The sequence below is a fragment of the Pagrus major genome, chromosome 8 (genome assembly GCF_040436345.1).
Source record: "Pagrus major chromosome 8, Pma_NU_1.0".
NCBI lineage: Eukaryota > Metazoa > Chordata > Actinopteri > Spariformes > Sparidae > Pagrus > Pagrus major.
The window spans coordinates 17,391,179-17,417,427 of record NC_133222.1 but is presented as its reverse complement, the minus strand read 5'-3'; the positions used below and the strand labels follow the sequence as shown (position 1 = coordinate 17,417,427).

At 39.9% G+C, this 26,249-nt stretch overlaps 2 protein-coding genes across 3 annotated transcripts; one reads left to right on the top strand and one right to left on the bottom strand.

Annotated features, from left to right (window-relative positions):
- Window positions 1-3,087: 3,087 nt before the first annotated feature.
- Window positions 3,088-7,433, bottom strand: LOC141000733 (aldo-keto reductase family 1 member D1-like). The gene is made up of 9 exons (XM_073471535.1): window positions 7,315-7,433; window positions 6,879-7,046; window positions 6,590-6,706; window positions 5,806-5,883; window positions 5,044-5,166; window positions 4,431-4,540; window positions 3,703-3,868; window positions 3,543-3,625; window positions 3,088-3,457 (listed from the first exon to the last, which is right to left on the bottom strand). The coding sequence occupies exons 1-9, from the start codon at window positions 7,405-7,407 to the stop codon at window positions 3,415-3,417; spliced, it is 981 nt and encodes a 326-aa protein (XP_073327636.1). The 5' UTR covers window positions 7,408-7,433; the 3' UTR covers window positions 3,088-3,414.
- Window positions 7,434-8,423: 990 nt separating this feature from the next.
- Window positions 8,424-23,855, top strand: LOC141000732 (transcription intermediary factor 1-alpha-like). 2 transcript variants are annotated; one of them, XM_073471533.1, is made up of 18 exons: window positions 8,425-9,148; window positions 9,367-9,485; window positions 10,144-10,291; window positions 11,161-11,293; window positions 12,312-12,428; window positions 12,714-12,828; window positions 13,037-13,183; window positions 13,370-13,484; window positions 15,281-15,657; window positions 17,671-17,805; window positions 17,886-17,991; window positions 18,089-18,146; window positions 18,294-18,426; window positions 18,849-19,141; window positions 19,337-19,466; window positions 20,329-20,403; window positions 21,587-21,742; window positions 21,826-23,855. In XM_073471533.1, exons 1-18 carry the CDS (start codon window positions 8,860-8,862, stop codon window positions 22,045-22,047), a joined length of 2,868 nt encoding a protein of 955 aa, XP_073327634.1. In that variant the 5' UTR covers window positions 8,425-8,859; the 3' UTR covers window positions 22,048-23,855. The 2 variants fall into 2 exon arrangements, with proteins under 2 accessions (XP_073327635.1, XP_073327634.1); XM_073471534.1 differs by lacking the exon at window positions 20,329-20,403 and having other exon boundaries at window positions 8,424-9,148.
- Window positions 23,856-26,249: the final 2,394 nt, after the last annotated feature.

Genomic DNA, 26,249 nt, shown 5'->3' with positions numbered 1-26,249 from the left:
TTAAAGATGCAAAGCTGCATCATCTACAAATCCTGTGAATGTGAAATAATTTCATGCACGAGATTCACAATAAGAGCCTCCAATATTTCAGTGGTCTTTTCCTGGTGGTCACTCCTGTGTCTTGAAGTCCCTGCTTCATCCACATTCTTAATTCAGCCCACCGAAAAAGAGTCTTTATTCCCTCGACTAGATTCTTTCCTCACAGACCCAGTAGCCCATTCACAACATTTTCCCACCACAGGGGTCCAGAGTGGTCTGGTTCAAGACAATTGTTAGAAGGTCACAATCCAGAGGGTCTTTATGGAGGTGGGGATGGGGGGAGTGATGTGTTTCTGTGTTTCCTTTCTCAAATCTTTCAGGGTTAGGTCTTTTTTTGTAAACTCCCCACCCCCCACCTCAAATCAAATTATAATTCAAGACACGGACACTTAGCTTTCTATAAAAATGAAGCCGTCTGCCTGACTTTAGTTTTGTGGCAGTTTTGACTTTTGATGCTAATCATTCCCAGATCAGCTAACTATAAATGAAACATAAGTTAACAAAGCCTTGAAACCTTTTATTCATGCCACATGTTCTCACCTACAGGAACTTGTTATTTTTTAAATCTCTGCCGAATGAATATCACTCCTGGCCACATACATGATGCTGCGACCCATCACTACCACCAACAGCAGGTCTAATTCCACTAGATGGTATGACTTCATGATTGCTAATTAAAAACAATGGTGGATGAATTCATGTAAAGCGTAAGCAAAAACTATGGAGACAAATATGGGACATTAGTGTTTTAAGGTGAAAAGCTCAGGACTATACAAAATCACAATTACAGGACTTATGAAAACAACAATTCTGGATGATCTGTAAGAAGGTACATTTATTTATTTGTCATTTACAACAAAATTCTTAAATGTACAATTCTTCTAAGTGTTCCTATCCAGAGCCTGTCATGCTTGCAAAGGCCCACGGGGCACAAAATAAGATAAAAGAAGACAGAACAACAGAAGGGAGCTCCTTAATGAACTGTATTTCTTTATTCTGTCTCCTACTCCCTGCTGTTCTGTATAGCCACAGGTCACTGCTCAGATTGTAGTCGGTTTGCTCGGAAGGGTCCATCACGTCTTTTCACATCAAACTCAAATGTGCTCATTAAATGAAATGTGTGAAAGCATCTGGTTTTACGGTCTCCCGGCATGACAAGTTAATATTTAATCCACAGCTGCTCCGACTTGGAGCTCAGTCACAGGGCTTGTTAATGATTAATATTAGGCCATGTTTGATTCAACAAAGATTGCCTACTTTAAATTGTAATTATGTTTGGGAACTTAAACTTGGATGGATGGATGACCAGATTAATATACCTTCACTCTTTCCCCCACTTTTGGGTTTCCGCGAAATGATCAACTGTGGCATATACAAATGTACTTATCAAGTAAGAGGCATCTTAACAAGTACATGACATGTGCATAGAAGAAACAAAAGATGGCTGCTTTGACCATATTATAATAAAATATCAATCCTATGTCAAGTAAAATGCTGCGGACTGCTCCTTCCTTTCATTTTCTAGTGGAAACTTTTGCCACTGACAGGCGGCAAAGGAAACCTGGCCATGATGGTTGAAGTAGGTAATAGGTCTGTACACAAAAGATTACACCTTGTGTCAACACTGTGAAAACAGACTGGATCTGATCAAACTCGTATACCCTCTCTGTCCAAATAAGACGGCGAGAGTTCAGAGTTAACCTGGGAAGTCTTATCAAAGTCTGACAGACAGTGTTCTGCTTTTGTCGTCCATGCTCTTAAAAGTGAATGCAAGAAGAGAAATGGGACGAATCCCAATACACTTAGCCTTACCCCCTCCAATTTCCTGTTGCGATAGAGGGTGTTAGGGCTAACATGGCCCTCTAAAGGTTTTTTAGGGGCACACTTCAAACCAAGGGTTATAGAAAACTCTCTGTTGTTTGAATGTATTATGGGCCTTTGCTTTACAACAAACATAAAACAATCACTAGTTTACTGATGCCTCGGTTTGAGCAGATTTGAGCAGGACAGTCCTGCGTTTTGACGTATTTCAATGTTGCATATCCTCCTCTGATGGCATATGAGGCCTGAAATTTAACCAAAGTCCAGCAGCAAAGTTGTTGCGCTCTGTACCGCTCCTCTAATATCAGTGCAGACTGGCAGGGTTGGAGCACGTGTTGCTAATGTTAGCTTATACAGCACTGCTCGTGGACAGGTAAAGAAGGAGTGTTAATCTCTATTTGATGACTTGACTGATAGCATGAAGTTGTGAATGAATTGCAAGCTTCCATGCTTTCAATCTGCCTCAGATAAATGACAAATGGCATTGTGATAATATATAATAATATGAAATTATAATATAAAATTCTCAATAATTATTTCAAAAAACACATTTTTTGTTATGATTGTTATATATTTTTTATACTTCTTTTGGTACCATTTATGCAAAAAAAATCTTAATTATCAAAAATACAGTACACCAGTCTGACAATTTTTAACAAGTTGTACTTTTTCTGAGAAGACTATTTACCCAATATATGGGTTTTTAATAGAATATATAACACTCACCCCTGTGGTCGGTCACCACAAAGATGTAATTCATCAAGGTACTTAAATTCCTCAGGGAACGTTTGAACAGCAGGACAACATATGTTTTAAACTGAGAGCACTTCAAAGAGCAAATGCCTGCAACACCCATCAGTGACGTTAAATTATTGCAAACAGTTTGGCATATATGTAACATGCAATTCTTGACGTGGTGTTATGGTTGAATTCTGCAAGAACTTGCTAAAGTAAGAGGCTGCAATGAGCCATTATATAGGCCTAAACATTTGGTATTACTTATCATTAAACACACATGCAAATGTAAAAACAACAGTCGTCCATGCACAAGCAGCACTGCCTAAGACGCTCGGACATTACCTGGCTTTTCTAAGTTACCATATTTTTCACACCGACATATAGTGATCACATGGCCATTAGTAGCTGATATGCATTCAGTATAAATTGAACATATGGTACATTGAATCATACTGTAAAGACAAGACAGAGAAGCAGTCATAGGGGGTCTTAATTTCAAACCAAACTTTATTTATCCTATAGCAATACTTGTATAAATTAATGTTAAATCAGTAGTAAATAACACTGAACTCTTTTAATATGACATGAATCCCATTTTAGTCTCACATGAACTCGTACTCAACTTCATACATCTGAGCTGCATGTTATCTTAAAAGCATTCATTTTCTGTGCATTCACTGTGAGCTGGAGCCCTCTAGTGTTTATTGTGGAAAAGTACCAATGCAAACTTAACTGGTGCAACAAGAATGCTACAAAGAGTCAGAGTCCATGTACATATATGATGCAAATGATAAAAAAAAAAAAAAAAGAATATAATTAATATTCATCATGGAATGGGTACTCTGGATGGTCACTCCACCTGTGTTGAAACAAAAGTTAAAAAAAGTTTAAAAAAAGTTAAGTAACTTAAGAGTCTGTATTTTTCCATCAAAGCTTATACTCACATCAGCAGCTCCACAAAACGAATATTTTTGTTCAGTGCTTCAATGGCTTGCATTTCTTCCTCAGTGAGCGAAAAATCAAATATCTGAAACAAAAATGAATGAAACAAAGATTAGTTTTCATTCATATTCCACAGCATTTAAAGCATCTTGGTAGGGCTACCTGGAAGTTGTGTTTGATCCTCTCAGGGCTGAAGCTCTTGGGGATCACTACGACTCCTCTCTGGACGTTGAAGCGCAGGGCCACCTGGGCACTGCTCTTGTTGTACTTCTTCCCAATGGATACGAGCACCTCGTCCTCCAGCATGGGAGGACATTTCAAATTCACCCTAAAGCAGAGACAGAGGAAAATACGAATGATGCCCTGCTAGAGATTTTTATCTTCAGCATCCTTAAGTGTTGAGGATTTGTTGCAGTGTCACATACTCAGCTGACATGTTGCATGAATATTGATTTCTTATTTCATTTTGGACATTGTCAAATAATGATGATCTAGGTTAAGTTCTTTCAGTGACAAAAGTTATGTTTAATGCTACTTTTTCTGTTTGTTTATTTTTGTTATTGAGCATTAACGGAACAAAATGTAACTCCCTGGATAAAGATAGTTGATCGTTGAGTCTCATCCTCAAGCCGCCAAGCCAAAGCATCAGTATTTTATGATCTGGGAATAAGACTCAACAATCAGCTGTCTCTCTCCAGGAAGTTTCATTTGCTCACTTAATGTTCAATATCAAGACTGAACCGAACATCCTTTTTCTGCATTTTTTTTCACCCTTCCTTGCTTTCAATACCAGGGGGAACAAACCATTACAAAACATCAGCTGTCGACTACCTTCGTTTAAGAATATCACACAAACCTTGAAGAGTGCATGTCTCTTAAAATCTACATACCAGGATGCGTCCCTGGAGGAGCCAATTGGGCAGTAGCCAACAATCACAATGTCATGCTGACGACAGAACTCCAGAAGCTTTGGTTGTGTGAAATATGGATTGCATTCAACCTACAGGTAAGTAAGAAGAAGAAAAAGAAGAAAAAAAACAAAACAATTGGCCCAAAGTGGTCGGACATCACATTAGCAGCCTGTACTCTGTACTAGCCAGAATAAACTGGTGGGAATGGAAAGAAAGATGCCCCTTGAGATGGGCCTTGAGTTTCATCCACTTTAAGTCTGTTGAGTATTAAGCATATTACATAGGCAACCCAAAGAATACACCGCTATACTACACCATTTACTGTAACTTCCAATTAGCATTTATTATGAGCTATAAGTAAGGTCAGATAAACTTGCAATTGCTTCCGATCATTTCACTGAGTAATGGGGAGTCCTTTCATCAAGTACTGTAATTAGCTCACAGATTTATTGTCAGTCTATTAGTTTATCGCTACAATATCTGCTAAAAGGAAAGAAGATAATTTGCAACAGCTGTAAAGTAAGAAAGATAAAAAAATACCTTCCTGTCAATAGCCTATAATTCTAAGAGATAAAAGATGAGTCAGGCTCACCTGGTTGGATACGGGTTTGTGTTTGAGGCCAGGTTTATTCAGGAGCAGCTCCAGCTGTCTGCGGTTGAAGTTGGAGACTCCCAGAGATTTCACCAGGCCTGCGTCTTTGCAAGCCTCTAAAGCCTGTTGAGGAACAAAAAAAAAAAAAAAAAAGAAGATTTACATCCTCTCAAAGACTGATAGTGATTATCTTTACAGACTCAGTGAGATAGTGGAGAAAAATACAAACCACAGAGATGAGGAAAAAAACAGATCTTTGAACACAGTTTTATGAGGCTGTCCTTGACCGTTTCTGCAGTAGAGAATGTTCTGACAGCAGCACTCAAATATGAAAAAAAAAACTCTTACATGCCGTTTTCAAAATGGTTTCTTTTCATTCTTTTTTTATTGTTATCGCTTACATATTTTCTTGGAAGACATTCATGATGCATAGTACATTGCAAGCTCCACAAATGTGCACAGAAACATAGCAGATCCTTCAAGCTGGAGAATGGGCAAATTAAATTGAATTAAATGATGTTACACTAATGCAATACAATACAAAAAATACAATCATATTATAAAGTGGTGAAGATTTTCTTTTAGAAACATGTTTCTCTTTCCACTTACATGAATGCATTTACATTTCATAATTGTTTTGATGTGCTTCATGTTTCTAAGTTGTTCTTATGAAAGACTTAAACAAAAGTGAAACAAAAAATGAATAGGAGAAGAGGAAAGTTAAATACCAGGACCATTCATTGTAAACTCAACAGAACTCACCTCCCATGTTGCACAGAGGTCTGTGTGGTGGTAGATGTATTTTCCATCCTGGTCTTTTGGATAGAACTCATTTCCTGGCTAAAAATTAAGCACAATTCAAAAATGTACATTAACTCTTGTTACATAAAGGAGACCTATTATGATTTTATTTTTTAATTTTTTTAATTTCCAGTGTTTTATATAGGTTGTTGTGCATGTAAAAGATCTTGAAAGTTAAAGGTCAAACTCTGCACCAACAGAAGCTCCTCTCTCCCACAGAAAACAGTGCCTAAAACGCCTCGTCAGCAGTCCCGCCTGTAATTCTGTGACTTTGTGACATCATGCTTCCTCACCACGTCACACATTTGCATAATTTAATGCCTATCAGCTGTTGTCATTAGCAGTGCTGGGTCAGGGGTGTGTGAGCTGACCAATCAGGGCAGACTGGGGGGGCCTTAAAGAGACAGGGGCTAAAACAGAGCATTTCACACTGCTGCAGAACTGGACAGTCTGAGAAAATGTATGTGTTTTTTCAGCATTAAGGCATGTAAACATTGTATGTTAGGTTGTAAACTGTCATGAATGTTTTTTATTATGCCATCCTTCTAATTGTATTATTAATTTTATTTCAAACCGTTTTAAATCAGCACATGTTGAAAGCATTTTTTCATTTCAAACCACCCTGTTAGACATGGGAAATCTATAACAACATTATTCAAACTAAACATTACCTCTGTCAAAGTGTGTAGGGCAAGGTTCGCACACTAGATGGCTGTCTGATAAGTGAACTGCCATCTGCACCAACCTTGAAGGCCATGGGGAGCTCAATGATGTAGAGATCCACATAGTCTAGTTTTAAGGTTTTCAGTGTCCTCTCCAAGGTCGGTCTCACCAACTCTGGTGGATGGAAGGTGTTCCAGAGCTGAGGAAGACAACAGAGAAGCACTGAAAAACATAACAATGAAGTTAACATGGAGCAAAGCATGTTTCTGCTTTTGGAAAACAGTTTTGCAGCGTTGAAATGTCCAATGCATAGACCTTAAAGAGAGAAAAATTCATTCTTAAACTACATGACATGTGACAAAGCCTATTACCTTTCCACAATAAAAAATGTCCTCTCTTCTCACGGTTCCATCGGCAATCTTCTCTCTAATGGCTTGACCCACTTCGTGCTCATTGTAATACACCAATGCCCCGTCAAAGTGCCTGTAACCCACATCTATGGCCAGCTTGACACAATCAAGTGCTGTGCCTTTGGGTGTCTGTTGGAAAATCCACAGAAAAGGTAAACAGTATTTGACCTCATTTTGGTCGAGTTGTGCTGCTATTTGTGCAAACATGCATTACTGTTCGATTGATTTAATCACTTTTTTCAGCAACATTTAAAACACCTTTTAATGTATGTCGAATCGCTGCAAGCAATAAACACAGGCGCTCCTCCATTACGGACAGCTCTCCTGGTGGCGCAGTCATAAACAAGCCTTGTTCACAAACACCTAAACCTATAGACACACATTATATTCTTCTCACCGTTCGAGGGTCCCCATAGGTGCCCAATCCCAATAGTGGAATACGGTTCCCATTACTAAGAGGGATCCAGTGGCTCTCTGCAGTCAGGTTCATGTTTGTGAAAATGTGGATAGACTGAAGTGCTCCACAGCCAGCCTAGTAGCTAATTCACTGAGTGACCATGAACCTTGAGCCCTGATGTTTGAACTACCATGCGCTATGTTAGAGAGCATTTGCAGAAAAAAACAGGTGGGTAAGGATGACTGACTCAGTGAACACAATTGTTATACAGTTTTAAACTGTGTTTTTCTCACTTGAGAGAAAATAGTCAAGTTAGAGGGCTGATTCCAGGCGGAAATGTTTTCCCCATTTCATAATCTTGTGTAAATATTATCCAATATGCAAAGCATTTCATTGTTTGGCAGTATAGTGGTGCAGTGGTTTGTGCTGTTGCCTCACAGCAAGAAGGTTCTGGCTTCGAAACCTGGCTGGGGCAAGGTCTTTCTGTGTGGTGTTTGTGTTCCCCTCCATGCCTCCGGAGACTCCGGCTTCCCACCACAGTCCAAAGACATGCAAGTGAGGTTAATGGTCACTCTAAATCGCCCGTAGGTGTGAATGTGAGCGTGAATGGTTATGTGTTCCTACGTCAGCCTGTGGTGTACTGGCGACTTATCCAGGGTGTAGCCCGCCGCTCGCCCAATTTCAGCTGGGGCCCGCTGTTCTCAGATGAAAATAAGGTCAAATAAGAAAATAAGAAAGCTAGAAAGGTGGCAGGGTCCGCCAAATATAAACAAAGTAAAACAATATGAAATTGTGTTGTCCTTTAAGGTAAGTTTGTTTATTCGGCTTATTCAGTCATTTAGTTGTTTATTTAGTTTGTTTGGGCATGAAAACAAATCAGTCAATGAAGATCTTCTCCCCCAAAACTACGTAGTGCACCTTTAACTATTAACTCAATTTGAATTAACTATACATGTACCATTTATTAATGATAGTTATTATAACGTTATATGGAAGAGGTGATGCCATTTAGGTCCCAGTGATCATTAACTTGAGTTTTTAGGTCAGACGGATGTAGTGCCAAATGTAACGCAATGAAAGTGTAACGAAGCACTATCGGAGTAATTAACTACAGTAATGATACTGATCTTAACTTTCAGTGTCACAAACACGTGGTCATCATCAGACAGGTGGAGTTTGTCCCCAGTCTCTCCCGACGTTGTCCTCTTTATCAGACCGCGCGCAGTTTGACCCCACCCCTCTCGTGCCGCAACGCGCTCGTGCGGTGCAATTTGAACAACAGCTGCGGCACGCGGGCGTGCGACACCCTCACGCGGAGGTATTGTATTTTTTTACTACGTGCTGCGGTCGATGCACGGTCGTTGTATGGATAGGTGTGTGAGCGGAGGCATATATACATCGAGAGCGCTTGGAGGGGAAAACGCAGGTGTGACAAGATGCTCTCATCGGGAAAATGACTCCTCCTGAGCCTGGTCTGCTGCTCTCACCTGTGCGGGTACATCTTGTGTCGGAGAAATCTAGCACAGGAGGATAAAAGTGCAGGAAATGGACGGACGCACGGGAAAGCAGGAGCTGGCGGGGGACGCTGCAGCCGTCATCGTCGTGGAGAACGAGGCTGAGAGCATGCCGGTGCACGAGGAGAAGTCCGGAGCGACCGGACACAATTACCTGGACACTTGCCCCGTCTGCCGTCTCAACTTTCACAGCCGAGAGCCCAAACTTCTGCCGTGCCTGCACTCCTTTTGCAAGAAATGTTTGCCCTCACCCTCGAGGAATCTGGCCATGACGGAGCCGCTGCCAAACTCCCAGCAGGCTGACAGGGCGAGCAAACCACGTGAGTCACTTTGTTTACAAACAAACAGATGGAGCACGGATCGATTGTGATCTTCTCCGCATGCAAGAAAGTGTAAATCCATTGTGGCTCTTTAAAACTGGTGTGTTTAAAGGCACACATTTTACACACCTGAGCTGCTTTTGGTTAAAAAATAGGCTACCTTGCTGTCGTGTGTCACATAGAAATGTGATGTTAAATGTGTGATTCTGTTGTCGCAGTGAATGTGATCCGCTGTCCGGTGTGCAGGCAGGAGTGTATGGAGGTAGATGTGATGGAAAACGTGTTCGTGAAGGACTCAGTTGAGGCTCCCAGCAGCACAGTGGAGAGGACAGTCCAGGTTGGTGACAGAGTGTACTACCATATGGGGGCAGCCTTGTTTCTAGTTTTTACCGAAATGGCTATACAATCCCTGACATCATTGCTGCAGCTCAGATCTAATTGTATTTGCATTGATCAAACAAGACCAAGGATTTCTCCAACAGTTCCTCTTGTTTCCTGCCTAAGATGATCAGCCTCTGATGTATGGAAGCCCATTCCTGCCAGTTAAAAAAAAAAAAAAGATGAAAACTAAGTTTGATCTCATAGTTAGTCATAATTATGAGATACGAAATCATAAATATAAGATAGTCAAAACTATGAGAAGAAAAGGTCATAATTATTAAATAAAGTCCATTATGCGATAAAATCGAAATTTTGTGATAATAAATTGAAATTATGAGATCATAAAGTAAAATTATGTGATAATAAATTGAAACTATAAGATCAAAAAGTAAAATTATGTGATAATAAATTGAAACTATATGATCAAAAAGTAAAATTATGTGATAAAAAGGTCCAATTATGAGCTAAAAAGTCATAATCATGAAACAAAAAGTGATATTTATGATGGATGATTATGTCTTACCTTGGGAACATTGTTTTATAAAAGTTCAAATCATTTCTTTTCTTTAACTGATGAGAATGGGCCTCAATACTGATGCTTGTCTTACATGCAGCTCTGTATGACCTGTGATGACAACACTGAAGCTGCCGGGTTTTGTGTGAACTGTGTTGAGTACCTCTGTGCCACCTGTGTGGAGGCCCACCAAAGGGTGAAATTCACCAGAGACCACACCATCAGGCAGAAGGCAGAAGTGTCGCAAGGTATGCTGATCTAGTTTATTACCTGCTGTGAAATACCTGTGGTGTTTCTATGACTCTATAAGGAAAGAGCTGTAATGGGATCAGTGGTGCAGACACACTTTGCTCCCGGTTTTGTGTAGATATTTCAACCCAATAAAGCCGATTCAACACCTACTCTTTTAGGACAGTTCATGAGACATACAGTATGTGAAAAATTAAATCTTACATGGTTGGCATTTCGGTTTTACAGCAATATTTTACATTCTTAACCACTGTGACACTGAACCTAGGATGGTAAAACTTAAACAGTGCAACCCAAGTGTATTTTTGATAGAGCAAGTGATAAATATGCATTTTATTTTTAAAGTCTCAGCTTATCCAGTTTTAAAGCAATTTTGTGGGACTGTGTGCAGATTGAACCTTCTCACCCAGTTAAATAATGCAACACATTTGCAATCGCTCATTAGGTGCAGTAGAATTCAAATTAAGTTACGATATTAAGTTTGAGAAGAAGAAAAGCCAAAGGCTTGTTGCTAAGGGTGTCCAGTTATGAATGTTAGACCAGAAGTTAGTTGGCAATTTGCAGAAAAAGATTTCCCTGAATTATATTTAATTCAGAGGTGAACTACTACTGCAATAACTATATATCTTTAAAACCTGCTCAGTACAATATTCAAGTCTTTATCTTGAAAAAAATATATACTCTATGCTACACTTCTGCATGCAATGTTTGCAAGTTTATATCTAAGTTCTCTCTACTACAAAATGAACGTACAGCTACTGTAAGCATTACTTTAAGCATTAGCTTGAGCTCGACAGTCTATGACACAGCACTATTGTTGTGTGCCCAGAATGAAGGGCCAAATGTTGATCCTTCTGTTGTTTTCCAGAGGTCCACGTTGTGTCGTCTCAGAGGCCAATGTTCTGCGACATCCACAAACAAGAGCCGCTGAAGCTGTTCTGTGAGACCTGTGACCTGCTAACCTGTCGTGACTGCCAACTAGTCAAACACAAGGACCACAAGTACGGTCACAGTTTACAATATAATATAATCATATCACACTAAGGTTCATACACTCATTTATAAATTGCAGTTTTGTTTGACATTGCACTGTAATTAACATAAACATATAATATAAACTATCTGACATTTGTTTCTGTATTAAAACATTGATATATATATAGATATATATTAATATATATTTCACACTGATTTTGATTTCAACCATAAGAGCTGTTTTTCAATGGACTTTATTCCACTAATAATCAGAAAAATAACCCAGTTAGAATAAAAATGCCTCTTGTAACCACCTCGATCAGAAGTAACTGCTCAGATCCGAATACACTTTCAATCAGATGGAGAAAGGTGGTGTGAACCTCTAATAATCCATTCAATAAGAAAATATTAGCACCTCAACCATCTAAATGCTTAATCTGATCGTTTTTCTCAAGTTGGAAATAAAATAAATTGATACAACTTTCTTATTGGGCGTCTTAGATTTAAGGATTGTTGAACTCAGTGGTTGAAAGGCTTGAAACATGTTCTTCAAACAAGTGTTTGAAAAGATGAATGAAGCAGGAATCCACTGAGCCAGAAATGTAAATATTGCTCCAAGGGCACGACGTGGGTCCATTTTGAAAAATATATCAACAGGCAGAGTGAATGAATCAATGATTGCATTTAATTTTCTCGATAAAGTTGTAAAAAAACTTCCTCCCCTCAGGCAGACCAGTTTGCGCATGTCAAAAAAGGTTACATTCTGATAAAATGCTTTGGGGCATGTAAACACACATCTTATCGGATCACATTTTTTGGCAACCTTTTATCAGAATGATTTCAATGAGATTAAAGAAATATTGTCCATGTAACCACAGCTACTGGTATAATGCACCCTGCAGAGGTGTCACTGAACCCCTAGTTCAGTTGATGTCCCATCATCCATATCATCCAGTTGAGGAGATAAAGGGGTTAAATTACAGTAGGAGAGCAATGTTAACTTTTTATAATGTATCCACTGACTTCATGTTCCTTTTGGATTAGTTACCAGTTCCTTGAGGACGCTTATAAAAACCACAAACAGCACATGGAGAGCATGACCCATCAGCTGCAGGAGAAAAGGAAAATGATCGAGGACGTATCAAACTCCATAAACAATGGGTATGTATTTCCACATAAGGCTGCACATGTGGAGAATGCAAAATTTAAACAAAAGTTGAATGCACTCATAGATTACGAAACTGTGTAGAACGAAAGCCATTTTGCTCCTACATGTGACCTCTAAATCTCGTAAACAACTGGCTAACTGTTTAAGGATAAATCCATACAAACATCCAGTAATAATGAGATTTGTCAAAAATGTGTTTGGAAATATGTGCTGTTGGATTTATGATATACTTAGTCAAATTTGAATGCTCATTGATAGTCATAATGTATGTTTTTCAGGCTACTTCAGGCTGATCAGAATCATACGTCGGTTCATAATGAAATAAAGAAATCCGTCTGCAGTTTGATTCTTGAGATAAACAAGAAGGGCAAGATGCTAATGAATCAACTTGAGGTAGGCGATATATTTTAGATATATATAACAAAACCCTGTTATATATTAGTTTTACCACATGCTGTAGACCTGTAGCTTTGCTGTGTTGTTGAATCCACTAGAACATTACTTGCTTGCATGCTCAGTTGACTGTTTTACCCTGAGGCCCAGAGCGCATGCCCTCAAGCTGTTTGAATACTGCAGATGTTCATTTATTCATGTTTTCCAGGCTGTAACAAAGGATCATGAGAGTGTCTTGCGAAAACAACAGGAAGACATCGGCTATCTATCCAGACACCTGGATCATGTCATCAACTTCACCAAATGGGCCACGGCCAGGAGCGGGGGCACGGCCTTCTTGTATTGTAAACGTTTGGTAAGACCTGTCCGATCCTTTATTCGCTCATGATCTCATCATCACAATCTTGTTTTTTCCAAATTGAAGCTCGACACAGCTTTGTTGGGAGCCTACTCTATCTTGGACGTGGTGAAGTGGGAACATATGCCTTTTGTCTCAAGTGTTCTCCTCAAAAAATTATTAATGACGTCCCTTCTGTTGCAGATTCTGTTTCAGATTGGAAACCTCCTGCGGGCAAAATGTAGTACCTCGTTTGTACCACAGAGCACTGTGCGCTTCCAGTGTCGATCCTCTTACTGGGCCTCAAATGTTGATCTGGGTAAGACAAACAAATATGTCTTTTAGAGAAGCTTATGTAGAACTGTTAGTCTGGACAGTGTTTAAGTAGTTATCAATACCTTTAAAACTCACCCAAGTTTACTGTATTACAGGATACTTTTAAGAATATTTTTGAACTCTCTGAGTTCAAGGGGCAATATGTAAGAATTGGCCACCTGTCAGGTCACGCCAAACAAATAGGTGGCAGCATATCACCAGAGTAACCACTAACTGCTGCTAACTGTGGCTAGCATTGGCTAGTTAAGTCGTTTAGCTTAATTAGCTGTGCAGCTAGCAGTCAAGACTGGGAGCTCAGAGTGGTATTACGAGACAGGGGAGGCTGGGGCTATTTGGTTAGCATGCTAACTTCAGTATATATATGTGCAACATGGGCGAACATGGTCAACATTGTGAAAGGGTCTTTTCTGATCTTTTCCTAAAGCGATCCCAGTAGTTTTGTTGCCTAAACCTTACTATGATGTAACAGAAAACTGAAAATAATTAAAAAGCAAATGAAAATAAAAATAATAAGTCATGTCGTTCAAAAAAAAAAAAAATCAACAAGATAACATGTCTCACATGGGACACAGACCTCTATCTCCTGGATGAAAGTCCTGCACTCAAACCATTCATCCACCACAACCTGTCCCCAAAATGGACTTTGACGGTCCTGGAGCAACATTAATTATGATGTTGTAGCAACAACACCAACATTACTTGCAAAGCTATTACATCACACCAACGTGATTGGTCGGTTGCAGTGATGGTCCTGGAGGTAAACCAATTACCATGTTGCAGGAACAACACCAGCTCGGCAATATAAACTTGACAGTAAACACAGCAGCAGATTATGTCAGGAGAGAAACCTTGGAGAAACTGCAATAATACAATGCTATTCAGTCACATGCCTTTTATTATTTGCCTCTCATGATTCTCCTGTTTCACTTTCAAAACTGTATGATTCAATAGTCATGCTCTCTGAACAACATCAAAATGGAATAGTGAATATTACACATGCTATCAGAAGAGGTTTTCCCACCAGCACCAGCTCCTTCTGGATTTCACTGTTTTCCCCAAATCCCTTTTTATTGTTGCTTGCTTTCAGAGGTTGGGGCTTGTCATCTCATCCTCTCAGCGGGTAGTGGATGATTGATTCTGAGATGTAATAAAACTCAAGTATTTCCATCGCTTGCAGCCACTTTCTTCGAGCAAATCACACCACTTACCAGAGGCTTGCTGCATCTCCCTTGTCGTTTGAATGAAGGATGCTGAATAGGGGACACATCTCACAAAGATTCAGTGTCCAGAACTTACCAGTGCCTGGCATTTGTAGCTCTCACAACTCATTCGAGCCTGACTATTATGCTGAAATATGAGATTTTTTAAAGAGTCAGCTGACAGGAAATTAATCAGCAACCAATTCATTGTTTAAATCAAATAGATTTGGGTTTTATCAAGCAGAAATCCCAATATTCTGTGTCCAGCCTTTTCATTGCTCTTTGCCTTATATCACTGTGAGTAAATGCAAGCCATTTGAAAGCATCACATTGAACTAATCTAAAACATTTACCACAGATTAACTGTTAGTATAATCAATGAGTTAATAGTTACCATTAGCTGCCTCCATACTTGAAGTGTTTTCTCCCTTTATAAACCCCAAAGTTTCCTAAACTTCCTACTGCATTACTGTCCAAACCTGCTCTTTCCCACACTTCTCTGCATAAGTTTTGTCTGTATTGTGTATTTTCCATCCCTACTTGTTATGCTCATCCCATCTCTGTTTGTATGTTCCCTCAGGCTCTTTAGTGGTGGAGACTGTACCAGGCCCCCAGTTGGGTGGTTTTCAAGGTATCCCTCATCAGATCTCCCACCCTGGGCAGGGCCCCTCAGGCTCACCCCAGAGCTTCGCCCTGGGCGCACCCCATAATACTCTGGCTCAGCTCCAGATGCAGGTGGACAAGCTCAACCCGCAGGCCCACTGGCAGCCCCAACCACCTCCTCCACCGTGGCCATGGTACCAGAGCGTCCGACTGCAGAGAACTGTCCCAGGGCCCCTGCAAGGAGGCTCTCCCTCCCACAGTATGCCTCCCCAACCAGGCCGCAGGTTAATGGGGCCTCCTCCCAGCCACGTCAGCCCAACCAGCAGCTTACCGAGCCCTGGGTTTCCTCCCCAGGTTAGTGTGTGTTTCACTGTGCAAGTGTGCAAGTGTGCATGTGTGCTTGTGTTCGTTTGACTGACAAGCCCTCTTAACAAGCACCGACAGCAGATAGCATTGTCCTAAATAGAGCTGACAGCCTTCACATCCCGGGCAATTTATGTCTTTCCTTGTCAAGATGGATTTGAGTCTGGGACAAGCTTAAGAATCAAAATCATAAAATAAAAACAGCCAAATCTGCAGTGCAAGAGCAGCCAACACGTGACAGAAGACGGACTCAAGATTCCATAAGAGAGGCTTGATAATATCTCGTCATCCAAGTTGTTTAGTCTAGTGCACAGGGTGTTTTGGCTCAGCTCTGAAGTATAGGCTCAGTCACAGGACAATGCTGGCGTGTGAAATGCACACATAAGTTGTATCGCGCTGATGTGAACAAGCTGTTACAGTATAGCTGCATAATGAACTCTCAAACGTGGTACAATCAACTTAAAGAGATTTAAGGATAATCATCAAGTTCGTAATTTTAAGTGTGCAGCAGTGTCTGCTTTTATTTTACTCCAGAGTTATTTTTTGTGTCGCAGAGCAGCCGTAAGTGCAGATTAATTTGCAGATGACCTCATAGCGCTCATATAATTTTGATGAATAGAAAAGCTGACGTGATGGGACGAGTTTCAAAATCTCTGCAAGTTAATTTTCATACTGTTGTGAAATAAATTAAAACTAATAGCCTCCTGGAAGGTTTGCAAATGCAGTGACTGCTGGAATCTATAAAAGGTGGTTAGTATTAAATCCCTTGAAAACATTCACATTTTAAATCTTAAGTAGAGCCCTACCAATATAGCAGCCGGTCCATTATATCTACCCATACTAGTGTATCACAGATACATCGGGGTTGGTGTGTATGTTTTCCGATATGAAAACCTTTTTTTTACAGAACGTACATGGTACATTTTAAAAGTTGACTTTACTTTAAAAGGTCAGGAAACCGATTACCTCAGAATTACCAAGTAGATGATTACATACAACCAAAAAAAATCATTGGTCTACTTTACTTGGTAATTTTGAGGTCACTTTGTCAGATTTTACAGTGTGGCTCATAAAGAAGATTATTGGGGTAATTTGTAATCATAATATTCCCAGTAAAGTTTATTGTTTTAGTGCACTGGTGTCATTTAGAACAATAAAGTCTATCGTTAAACTGTATGAGTATCCTGCCTTCATTATGTAGGCCTACATATCTTTGTCACATGTCAAGTGTTTGATACCACATTTGAGGGATGATTGCAAAAAATATGTGTTTATATATTATGTGTGTACAGGAACATTGGCCAGTATGTAGGTATCAGAATTTTGTTATTCCTTAATATCAATATTGGCATCGGCCCCAAAATTTCAGTATCAGTTGCCAAGTGTTTCTTATTAACATTAAATATCTTTAATAAGAAAATTTTGACACTCCAAACTCTTTGTGAGTGTGGACTGATCAGATTTTATGGACGTATAATGTCACGTTGAATAACAGATATTTTGCAGAAAATGTAATGCTATTGAGTAGGACCCTGTTGTCATAGTAAGAGGCAGATTGAGACAATGGTTGGTTATTTTTTTATGAGTTTTGTAATGCGTTAAAACATTAGAAATGTAGGTATGGTTTTGAAAGTGTTTAAATGAACTAAATTAGACACATGCATTTAAACATTTTATGGAAATACTATATGTTTTCATACATTTTGTAGGAGGACAGTGATCACCCGCTGCACCCGCAAGCTTTAAAGCTAGAATGGACTGAAAATACATCTCAGGCAGATCAGACTGGAACTTTTCAGTGTTTTGTCTATGGTTTAGTCCTCTCTGTTCTGGTTTTTGTCAGGAGACGTTGAGGCCACACAGCCGGCAAACAGAGTATTGAAAGCGCACCCTTTCATCTCCAGTCTCCATCATCACATGCTTATAGATGCTGACAGGAATGTAGCGTGAAAACAATGGCAGCATTTCTATCCATCCGTCTGTTTCTCCTTCTGTCATTTGTAGCCTCTGAGGGGAACAGGAAGCAGCTCCAGCTACCAGCCCAAACCTGTGGACGTATTTTCCTCTCCACCTCTGTACACCCATATGACACCACTGCCAGTCAATGGTGGCGTCAGTTCGCCTCAATCGCGACACATGGCAAGTGACTTCATCCATTAAACTGTATTGATCTGCATGGTATTTACAGTGTAGTAAACAACATGCAATGCTGTGTTTAGATTGAGCCCACATATCTGAACGGGAGGAGTGATTCAGGTGGTCCAATATACATGCTGAAACCAAACTATCCCCATAGCCTGCCGCCTTCTCTGCCACACAGAAATGGTATGTCTGTGCCATCAGTGTCACGTCTCCTTTTGCAGACTGCACGTATTCCTGTGTTCTTAATTTCGGAAAACAGATTTTTATTTCTCTCATCAAGTGCAAGGACAGCCGAATTCACCAGGGTACGCTGCTGTATCCCAGGAGGAGAAACCGGGGTAAGGAGACAGCTGCGCACACACAGATTCTCTCTCTCTTTCTCTGTTGTGTAGCTCTGAACAGCACTGCCTTGATATCACCAGTCTCCCTTTTATGCTTGAGTTTTTTTTTGCTTTATTCTAATTGGCTCTTGCTTTGCTCCCAAGGACTGTTTCCTGGAAACCTCCAGAAACACACCAGGCTAGTGAAGAAAGGGGCCCAGTTGTTAAGAAAAGACGAATGTTGTCACCAGGGCCCATCATAGTAATCAAAGATGAGCCAGACGATGACGGCAGCTACGTAAGAAGACAATAAATTATTGTTATTTCCCAATTACTATTCCCGATAAACTGTAGATTTGGGTGGGGGTGTTTGCAGTATTCAGTTGGTTGCTATCCACAACCTCATCACTAGATGCTGCTCAATCCTAAAGACTGGATTTAGGGGAGGGAATTTGCAGTTTATTACAGCTTTAGTCTTATTTTTTGAGTTAATATCATCATTTCTAATCATTTCTAATCATATCATCATAACACTGTACTTGGGAGACGGGATGTAAACAAGCTGACAGCTTAGCTAGATCATCTAAACCTGTTTTTTGGAGGAAAAAACAAAACTTCAAACTGTCTATGCAGGCACAGAAGGTCAAACTTGAGTCCAATTATTACGTAATTGTTACAATATTTTCAGAGATGTTTCTTCTGTTTGTGTGGGGATTTCAGGTACAAGCCAACCAAAGAGCGAACCTCCCTGACAGCACAGGAGACCAACCCCAAATCAGTGCCCAAGACGAGGGGAACAAATATCCAACTCCTCTTCAAAGCATAAACGACAAACTCCACAGCCCTTCACAGCCTCGAAGCAGTCAGTGGTACCAGGGTACTAATGCTCCAAATAATGCTCGTGAAGTCTTGTGTGCTGTGTGTCGGACCGGGGGAGAGCTGCTGTGCTGCGATAAGTGTCCCAAGGCTTTTCACCTTTCATGCCACGTCCCAACTCTCCTCAAATCTCCCAGGCAAGCTCTGTCAAGGGAATTGTATTAAGCACTGGTCACAAATGGAAACACCATAATATTTTAAAATGTTATGTTTATACTAGAAACAAAGAATTATGGTCTGTGTTTGAGGTTTCTCTGACAGCTGCATTATGCACTTGTTCATATTCCTGCTTACTGGCTTTTGTATTTAGTCTCTGGACTGTCTCTTTTCAGCGGGGGATGGTTTTGCTCTTTCTGCCGTGACCTGTTAGTGCCTGAGATGGAGTACGAAAGCAAACCTGAAGCCAAAACAGTAAAGAAGGAGCCAAATTCTGAAGGAGGATTTCTCCCTGAGGACAAACGAGTCAGTACTCTTGTTTTTTGGATAGCAAACACCTTGCCTTTGTACATTTGAAAGTTTGTAGTTTCATCCACAGCAAGAACAGTCACATTTTCCCAAAATATGGCTGAATATCTTTATCCTTGTGTATAACCTCTTGGAGCTTGTTAGTGGGGCTTATTATAGTGGTATATGTTACAGTGCCCTCGTCCTGTTTCTTCATTAATGAAGGTGTAGGAGATGGTTGCTGCTCACAATCCCTCAGACATTGACTAGCCTGACAAATGTATGTCTTGGATTTGAATGTCAAGCACAAGACATTCAGTGTCTGAATATAACTCCATAGTTTCAGCTGGGGGATGTAAAAGTAGTACTTCGCTACTCAGTCTAATAAGTAAACTAAATAAACTAAAAAAATGTATATTATTTACTTTAACTGTACGCCAACTAAATTCAAATTGCTGACTCCACGGCTAACTTAGCAACTCGCTAAAGGCAGCTAGTTGCTACAGCCAACGATAACTACAGCAAAGAGTAGCGAGTCCAGTATAGTGTGCAGCATTAAGCAGTTATGCTGCCCACTATAGGTTATGAACTACCACAAATTACCCTTATTGTTTTTATTAATTCCGGCAACTATACTTAATAGCAGAAAAACAACGTAATGAAAGCAGTAGTAAAAAATATCTAATTTCCTTTTTTTATACAATGGCATGGCAACAATGCTCACATATCTCATTCTGAGAGGCAAAGCTCACCAATATGATACGTGTGTCAGGTCCAAATGATTAATTAAGGCGATGCATTAGACTGTAGAATAGAGAAATGTATGTGGTTTCTCAGTTGACATGTCTTAAGTAAGATATCTTTTTTTCTATCGCTGCAGAAGTGTGAGAGGCTGTTGCTGCACTTGTTTTGCAGTGACCTGAGTTCATACTTTCAAGAGCCGGTATCCCCCTCGGTGAGTCTGGAAGCATTGCTGACTACAGTTCACAGGATTAATGTCACATGGAGTTACTGTAACTGTAATTTTAATTATGTGTAGTATGCTAAGGAGCCATTAAGTGGCCAGAGGAAGAAAAAAAACATTGAGGCCATGTTTTACTACAGTGTGCGCTCAAACTGTTATTCCACGTGCACAAGATTAAATTCGTTCCCAGGTTTCGATCAATTCATGCGCATGAAATATAGCATGTGAGGGCAAGCACAACAGACCAGCCTTGCTTACCGTTGAACAGTTTGCATCAAACAAAGACATAGGCATTAAGGATAAGAGAGAGATAAGGAGAGAGAAATAAAACAAACAGCCAGTAACGGTGGTGACACAGCAAAATGTGAGCAGTAGTTTCCCCGGGAAGCAGACCGAGCTGTTGGCCATCTTTATCCTTCCCACAATGCTTGCTGCAGCTCCTCTCCGGGTCACTCCGAAGCCGCTCTTGACTGCCAGGGAGCTTGGAGAAAATGTTAGACACAGTCGGGGGGTCTACTTGATTTCTGTGGCCACAGCGCTTGGTTTACTGAAATACTAAAATCAGTCAGCAAGCATATTTCACAAATATCAAAAATCCAAAATTTTATCCTAAACTGAGACAAGATTTAAGGCTTTTGAGGCCCCTGCTCTGTTGTGGCTGCTCTTTGTAGTCTATACCCTCATCTCCTGCCCTCAAATTAATCATAACATGGTAACGAATTGTGTCTCATGTGGACACCATAGCCTTTCAAGTGCTCAATTCAGTGAATTGTGGTCTAGATATGTATCTTGTTTTGGCTCTGTGGTAAGCCATGCCTATCAGTGAAGACATAGAAATTGTAAATGAGAAGCAGCACAGCTTTATTCAGATACTGCAGATATACAAATGTTTTTCTTGTTGACACAGACCATGTAGTGTTATTGCACAGAGAGGATGAACATGAAGACTGAAAACTGTATCAGTAACTGTATCACTGTAACTGTTTTTTGCTTGATATACCCTGTGTTTATTCTAAACCTTCACATAAGAAATTGGGGTAAAAATCCATAGCCTCTTGTGCACAATGCTGACATGTCATATTACATAAATACAGGATATTAATCATGGTTTTACTTCAACACCTTCTCATGAAGTTTTATTGTTTAATTATCTCCTCCTTTCTAAATACTGTAGGTATGTGCTAACAACAAACCGACTATAAAGCGACCAGTGAAGCTCTCCACTGTGAAAAAACGACTGGAGGCTCAGCAGAGTCCGTGCTACCAGAGCCCTGTTGAGTTTATATCAGACATCAGGCTCGTCTTTGGGAACTGTGCTGTCCTTAGTGAGGTACTGTAGAAAGAATTGTTTGCAGTACACGTCAGTTTTTATTCAGTGTTATGCCCTCATCCTTGCTTCCGCTCGCACTGCAGGCTGACACAGAGTCCACCATGGCAGGCAGGAGGCTTAAGGAGCTGTTTGAAGAGCACCTGCGGAGCATCTTCCCTGACCGGACCTTTCCAGAAATCAAACTAGAGATTATACCTACTGCCCCTCCTGACTCCCAACTCTCATCTCTTGACAACACATCCCAGTCGGTGAAATGCCAGCGTACATGTTCAGACTCCCAAGATACACCGAGTGGAGTGGAGTAGAGGCAGTCAAATGAAAGCACAAATCCTCTTAATCTTTAAGATATTTGACAACACTGCCAGCGCCAGCTTATATGTGGTGTGATACACTTTATTACAAACATTATCGTACACATTACCTTCAGGTCACCAAAAATATTTTATATGCTTAATGATTTGATTGTACTGCAAGCAAACAACTATGACACAGGGCACTAAATTAGTTCTATTTTCTTGACTACTATGAATCTATTTGTCTTCTATTTCTGACTAATGCTTGACGATTAAGACTGAGATTCATGTAAAAACATGCAGCACATTTAGGTGTTTACAGGGTAAAGCTGACTGGCTGTTATGGTGATCAGTCTTTTTGGTTATCAATTCAAGTTATCAGTTTGCTTTTTCCGAGTGATAAGTCTGCTCACTGTAGATGCATTGGTTCATCAACACTAAGCTAATTGGTGGTGTAGTCAGGTCTGGTGTGTGCTTCCTGTTTAGTTCTCTATGTGTAGATAAAGCAGTGATCAGAGGAAGGATAATAATCATGAGCTTTGAAGTTTGTGGTCTGTCTTATGTGGAATAAGATGTGTTATGAGCCCCCTCAAGGCTAGTAAAATGAAAACATCAAAGGAACCAAAGCTGTCTGATAAAACCACAGACTGTTTCATTGTCACACATCTTTACCCAATATTTCTGCTTGGCAGAGATGGGCACAAATATATAATGAAATACAAACACTTGCTTATCAAATATATTTAAATAAAATACAAAATAGTGGCTTAAGAAAATGTATTCAATCAAAATGGAAGTAATTTGTAACTTACAAATATATTTGTTATGGGTTTTACAAACCCAAACACAAGACACACAGAGCAGACAGGCTGAAAAACAAAAAGCAAGCTTAGATGAAACCAAATCTGCAGTCCATAAAAGGCAGGTAATCAAAAATCTGACCAAAAAAGAAACAGAAAACAGATTCCTAAAGTGAAAAAAGAAAAATTCCAAACAAATCAGTGCAAACCAAGGACACACAAGAAACACAGGCAGTAACAAAGGCAAGACACGGAGAGAACTCACAGACAAACTGACAAAGAGTATGTGAAAAACACTTTAATACTCAGGAATGATTGACTAATAGAACACAGGTGAGCAAGAAAAATGGCACCTGAGGATATAACTTTCAAAATAAGACAGGAAATTACTGAGCTGAAGACCTAAAACCATGACAACATCCTATACAAACTGATATTATCACACTGTAGGCATTTAGTAGCCTCAATAGGCATCTGACTTTAAACTTCTTAATCACGCTAAACAACACTGCTTTAAAATTGAGCTCAAAGTTCAAAAGACACAAATCAGTTGTACAGTTTTCTTCTGCAGTTCAAACAGGGGAAAAAAGGAGTCTTATTTAAGAATAAAATTACATTAAATATTGTTAGAAATATTTAAAAGTAATTAAATACATATAATTGAAATACTGCCCATCTCTGCTTCTTGGTCTATTTTATCAGTGCAGAGCTACAGAGTTATTGTTGTATGGATACAAATGTTATGTGTAATTGTATTTATTTTTCTCTGTATTTATTTATTTATTTGTTTATTTATGTTTTTTGAAAACATTTTATTGTGAAGAGCTAAGCACAGTGCAAATGTTACGTGAGACTCTATTTTTTCTAGCAACATTTCTTCTACACAGAACTGTTTTCTTATAATATCCACGAGCCTGAACGTTTGCTGTAGCCATAAACCTGCTTGCATTCAAGTCGACTTGCAGGTGTTTACAGGGTTCAATAAAACATGATATGTTGTACACCTCCTTCACCCTGTAACTGCATGTTAATGGAGTCTGTTCCCTTCTTAAAGATAATATTTTATTATTACCCTCATTACAGTTTACACTTTATAGTTTAGCCACTTTGCCTTTAACAAGTTTTTACAGTTGTGTTGATTAACGGTGAACAAGTCCTTTGGGCCCCACAGGGCAGCCCTCTGACTGCCCGGCTGTGTTGGCGGCCCTCTGCTGATTGACACAGATGTGGCAAGACAAGCTTTGTTGAGCTTCAAAGGAACTGTACTGCACCCCCGACAACAAGATTAACACTGTTTGAATGCGACCTCGACAACTCCAATTTCCCCCACCCGTGAGCTATGAGGTCAGCTCACGCTGCTGTTTCTAGTTAAAGCCCGAATGATTGGAGGTAGAGAGGAGGGCTGGTAGTTTCATGAGAAGTTGCCCTCAGATGTTCAGTGTGCTCTCAGCAGCCAGGTTTTGGAGCCTGGCACCAGTCTGGCTCTCACTTTGGGCATTCTTTATGCCGTATACGGCCCATTATCTCTTTTCTACATTACACTAAGCTAAGATAAGATCAAGAACAGGTCAGCAGTAAGGCTGCTCTTTGTAGTTGTGATAACTGTTACACACAGACGGGGTAGCCACATCCTTGACTGATAAATGTCTGCAAGAGGCAACAGTCTACTCTTAACCTAGAGGTCCTACTGCAGAGTTTAAATATGTTTCCAGGACCATGAAAGTTTTGCTTCATACAGCACTTCCATTACGATTAACACCACGTCTGCTGTTGTTGTTGTCAAGTTTGAATCACAGCAGTGAAGTGTGACTGAATGTAAGCACAGATTGATTCAGAGTGAAAACTGTGCTTTGCAATTCAACTGACAAGTGAAAGAAAAGACATGTTGTTAACTGTGATGGATCACTTCCTCACACAAGTTCTCAGCAAGCTCATTTTTACACCTCAGTCGGGTGTTTTTTTAAGTGGGTTTCATTAGAAAAAATGGAATACCGATATTGAAAAAGGCAGCTGAATTGTCTAAATAAGGAAGATTAATAGCATCAAATTCCAGCTCTGCAATAGCAGTGCTATATAGTGAATGGAGACAAGTGGCTGTCTGGGATAACAATTCTAAATGTATATCATGCATTTTAGTGGGCCAGAACGTTCAAAACACTGGTTTGGTCCATTAAAATGTGGTCTTCTAGAAAGTCTGTTAACAGAGCGCAATTACCAACAGAAAACACAGACTGTGGTGGACTGGGGAGCACAGAGATTGAGACAAGGCTTGTCACACACTGCACTTAAACAGTGCCGTCACACATTTATAACTGCCATATACTTGTGGGCTTTGTATGCCTGTGGAGTCCTGATATCAAGTCCTTGGTGATGTTTCTAGACTGGCTAGACTGGTGGTGGAGACATATGGCTCTGATTAGACGATCATTTAACCTCTCTCTTGTCACCATGCCCAGAGTCGGTAGACTGATTGAATTTGCAGAGGGCCTTAGTTGGTACAAAATGTTTATAATGCAGTCTAGCAATTATTTCTCCGCTTCTTGCCAGCTCGAGTAGACTTGTGTGTGTATGTGCATGCATGTGTGTGTGTGCGTGTGTGGCTTGTTTATACCCCGCTCCCCTCTCACAGTTCATGATCTCTTTGGCTGACGGGGAGCCCACATCTGTGGCACTGTTACAAAAGCTTTAATTCATTAAGTTTGAGGGAAAATGCCTCATTTTCTTTGGTGTAGCTGTGAACTTCAGTAACTTAAAAGAAAAATGGTTATCAATAGTAGTTACTACAGGCATTTATGGAATGTAACTAAGTACATTTACTCATGAGTTGTTCCTAACTACAAGTACTTTACTTTTTTTTCATTCATTTTTTCCATTTTCAGGTACTTTATACTTCCACTCCACTACATTTTAGAGGCAAATACTGTACTTTTTACTCCACTACATTTATTTACGAGTTACTTTATCAGATTGCTGAGGAAAGTAGTGCTTTTCAAAATTGATTTAAAAATCATTTTAATTGCATTGGCAATTGGAGAAAAAGCAAATATATAGACAATATTCACATGGCGTCGAATTTCTTCCGACATGATGCTCAGGGTGAGAAGCTCAGATGTCGTGTGTTCCATGATGCGATTTATATAAACATAGGGAATCTGACCAATTGCTATAATTTTACTGCTTCCTCACTGATTAGCAACTGAAAAGACAATGGATAGTGACAATCTAGAGGGACATTGGACCATTTTTCAAGGTATTTGCTAACCCATTGGATTCCATTAGACAACAACTAATGTGAGTGTTCAACTACTCCCTTGCTAACGTTACTGTTTGATAATGTTACATGACACCATAGGAAAGGCGGAAAGTAATTCTAAAATATCAACACACACATATTCAAACCTGGAAGTGAAACAC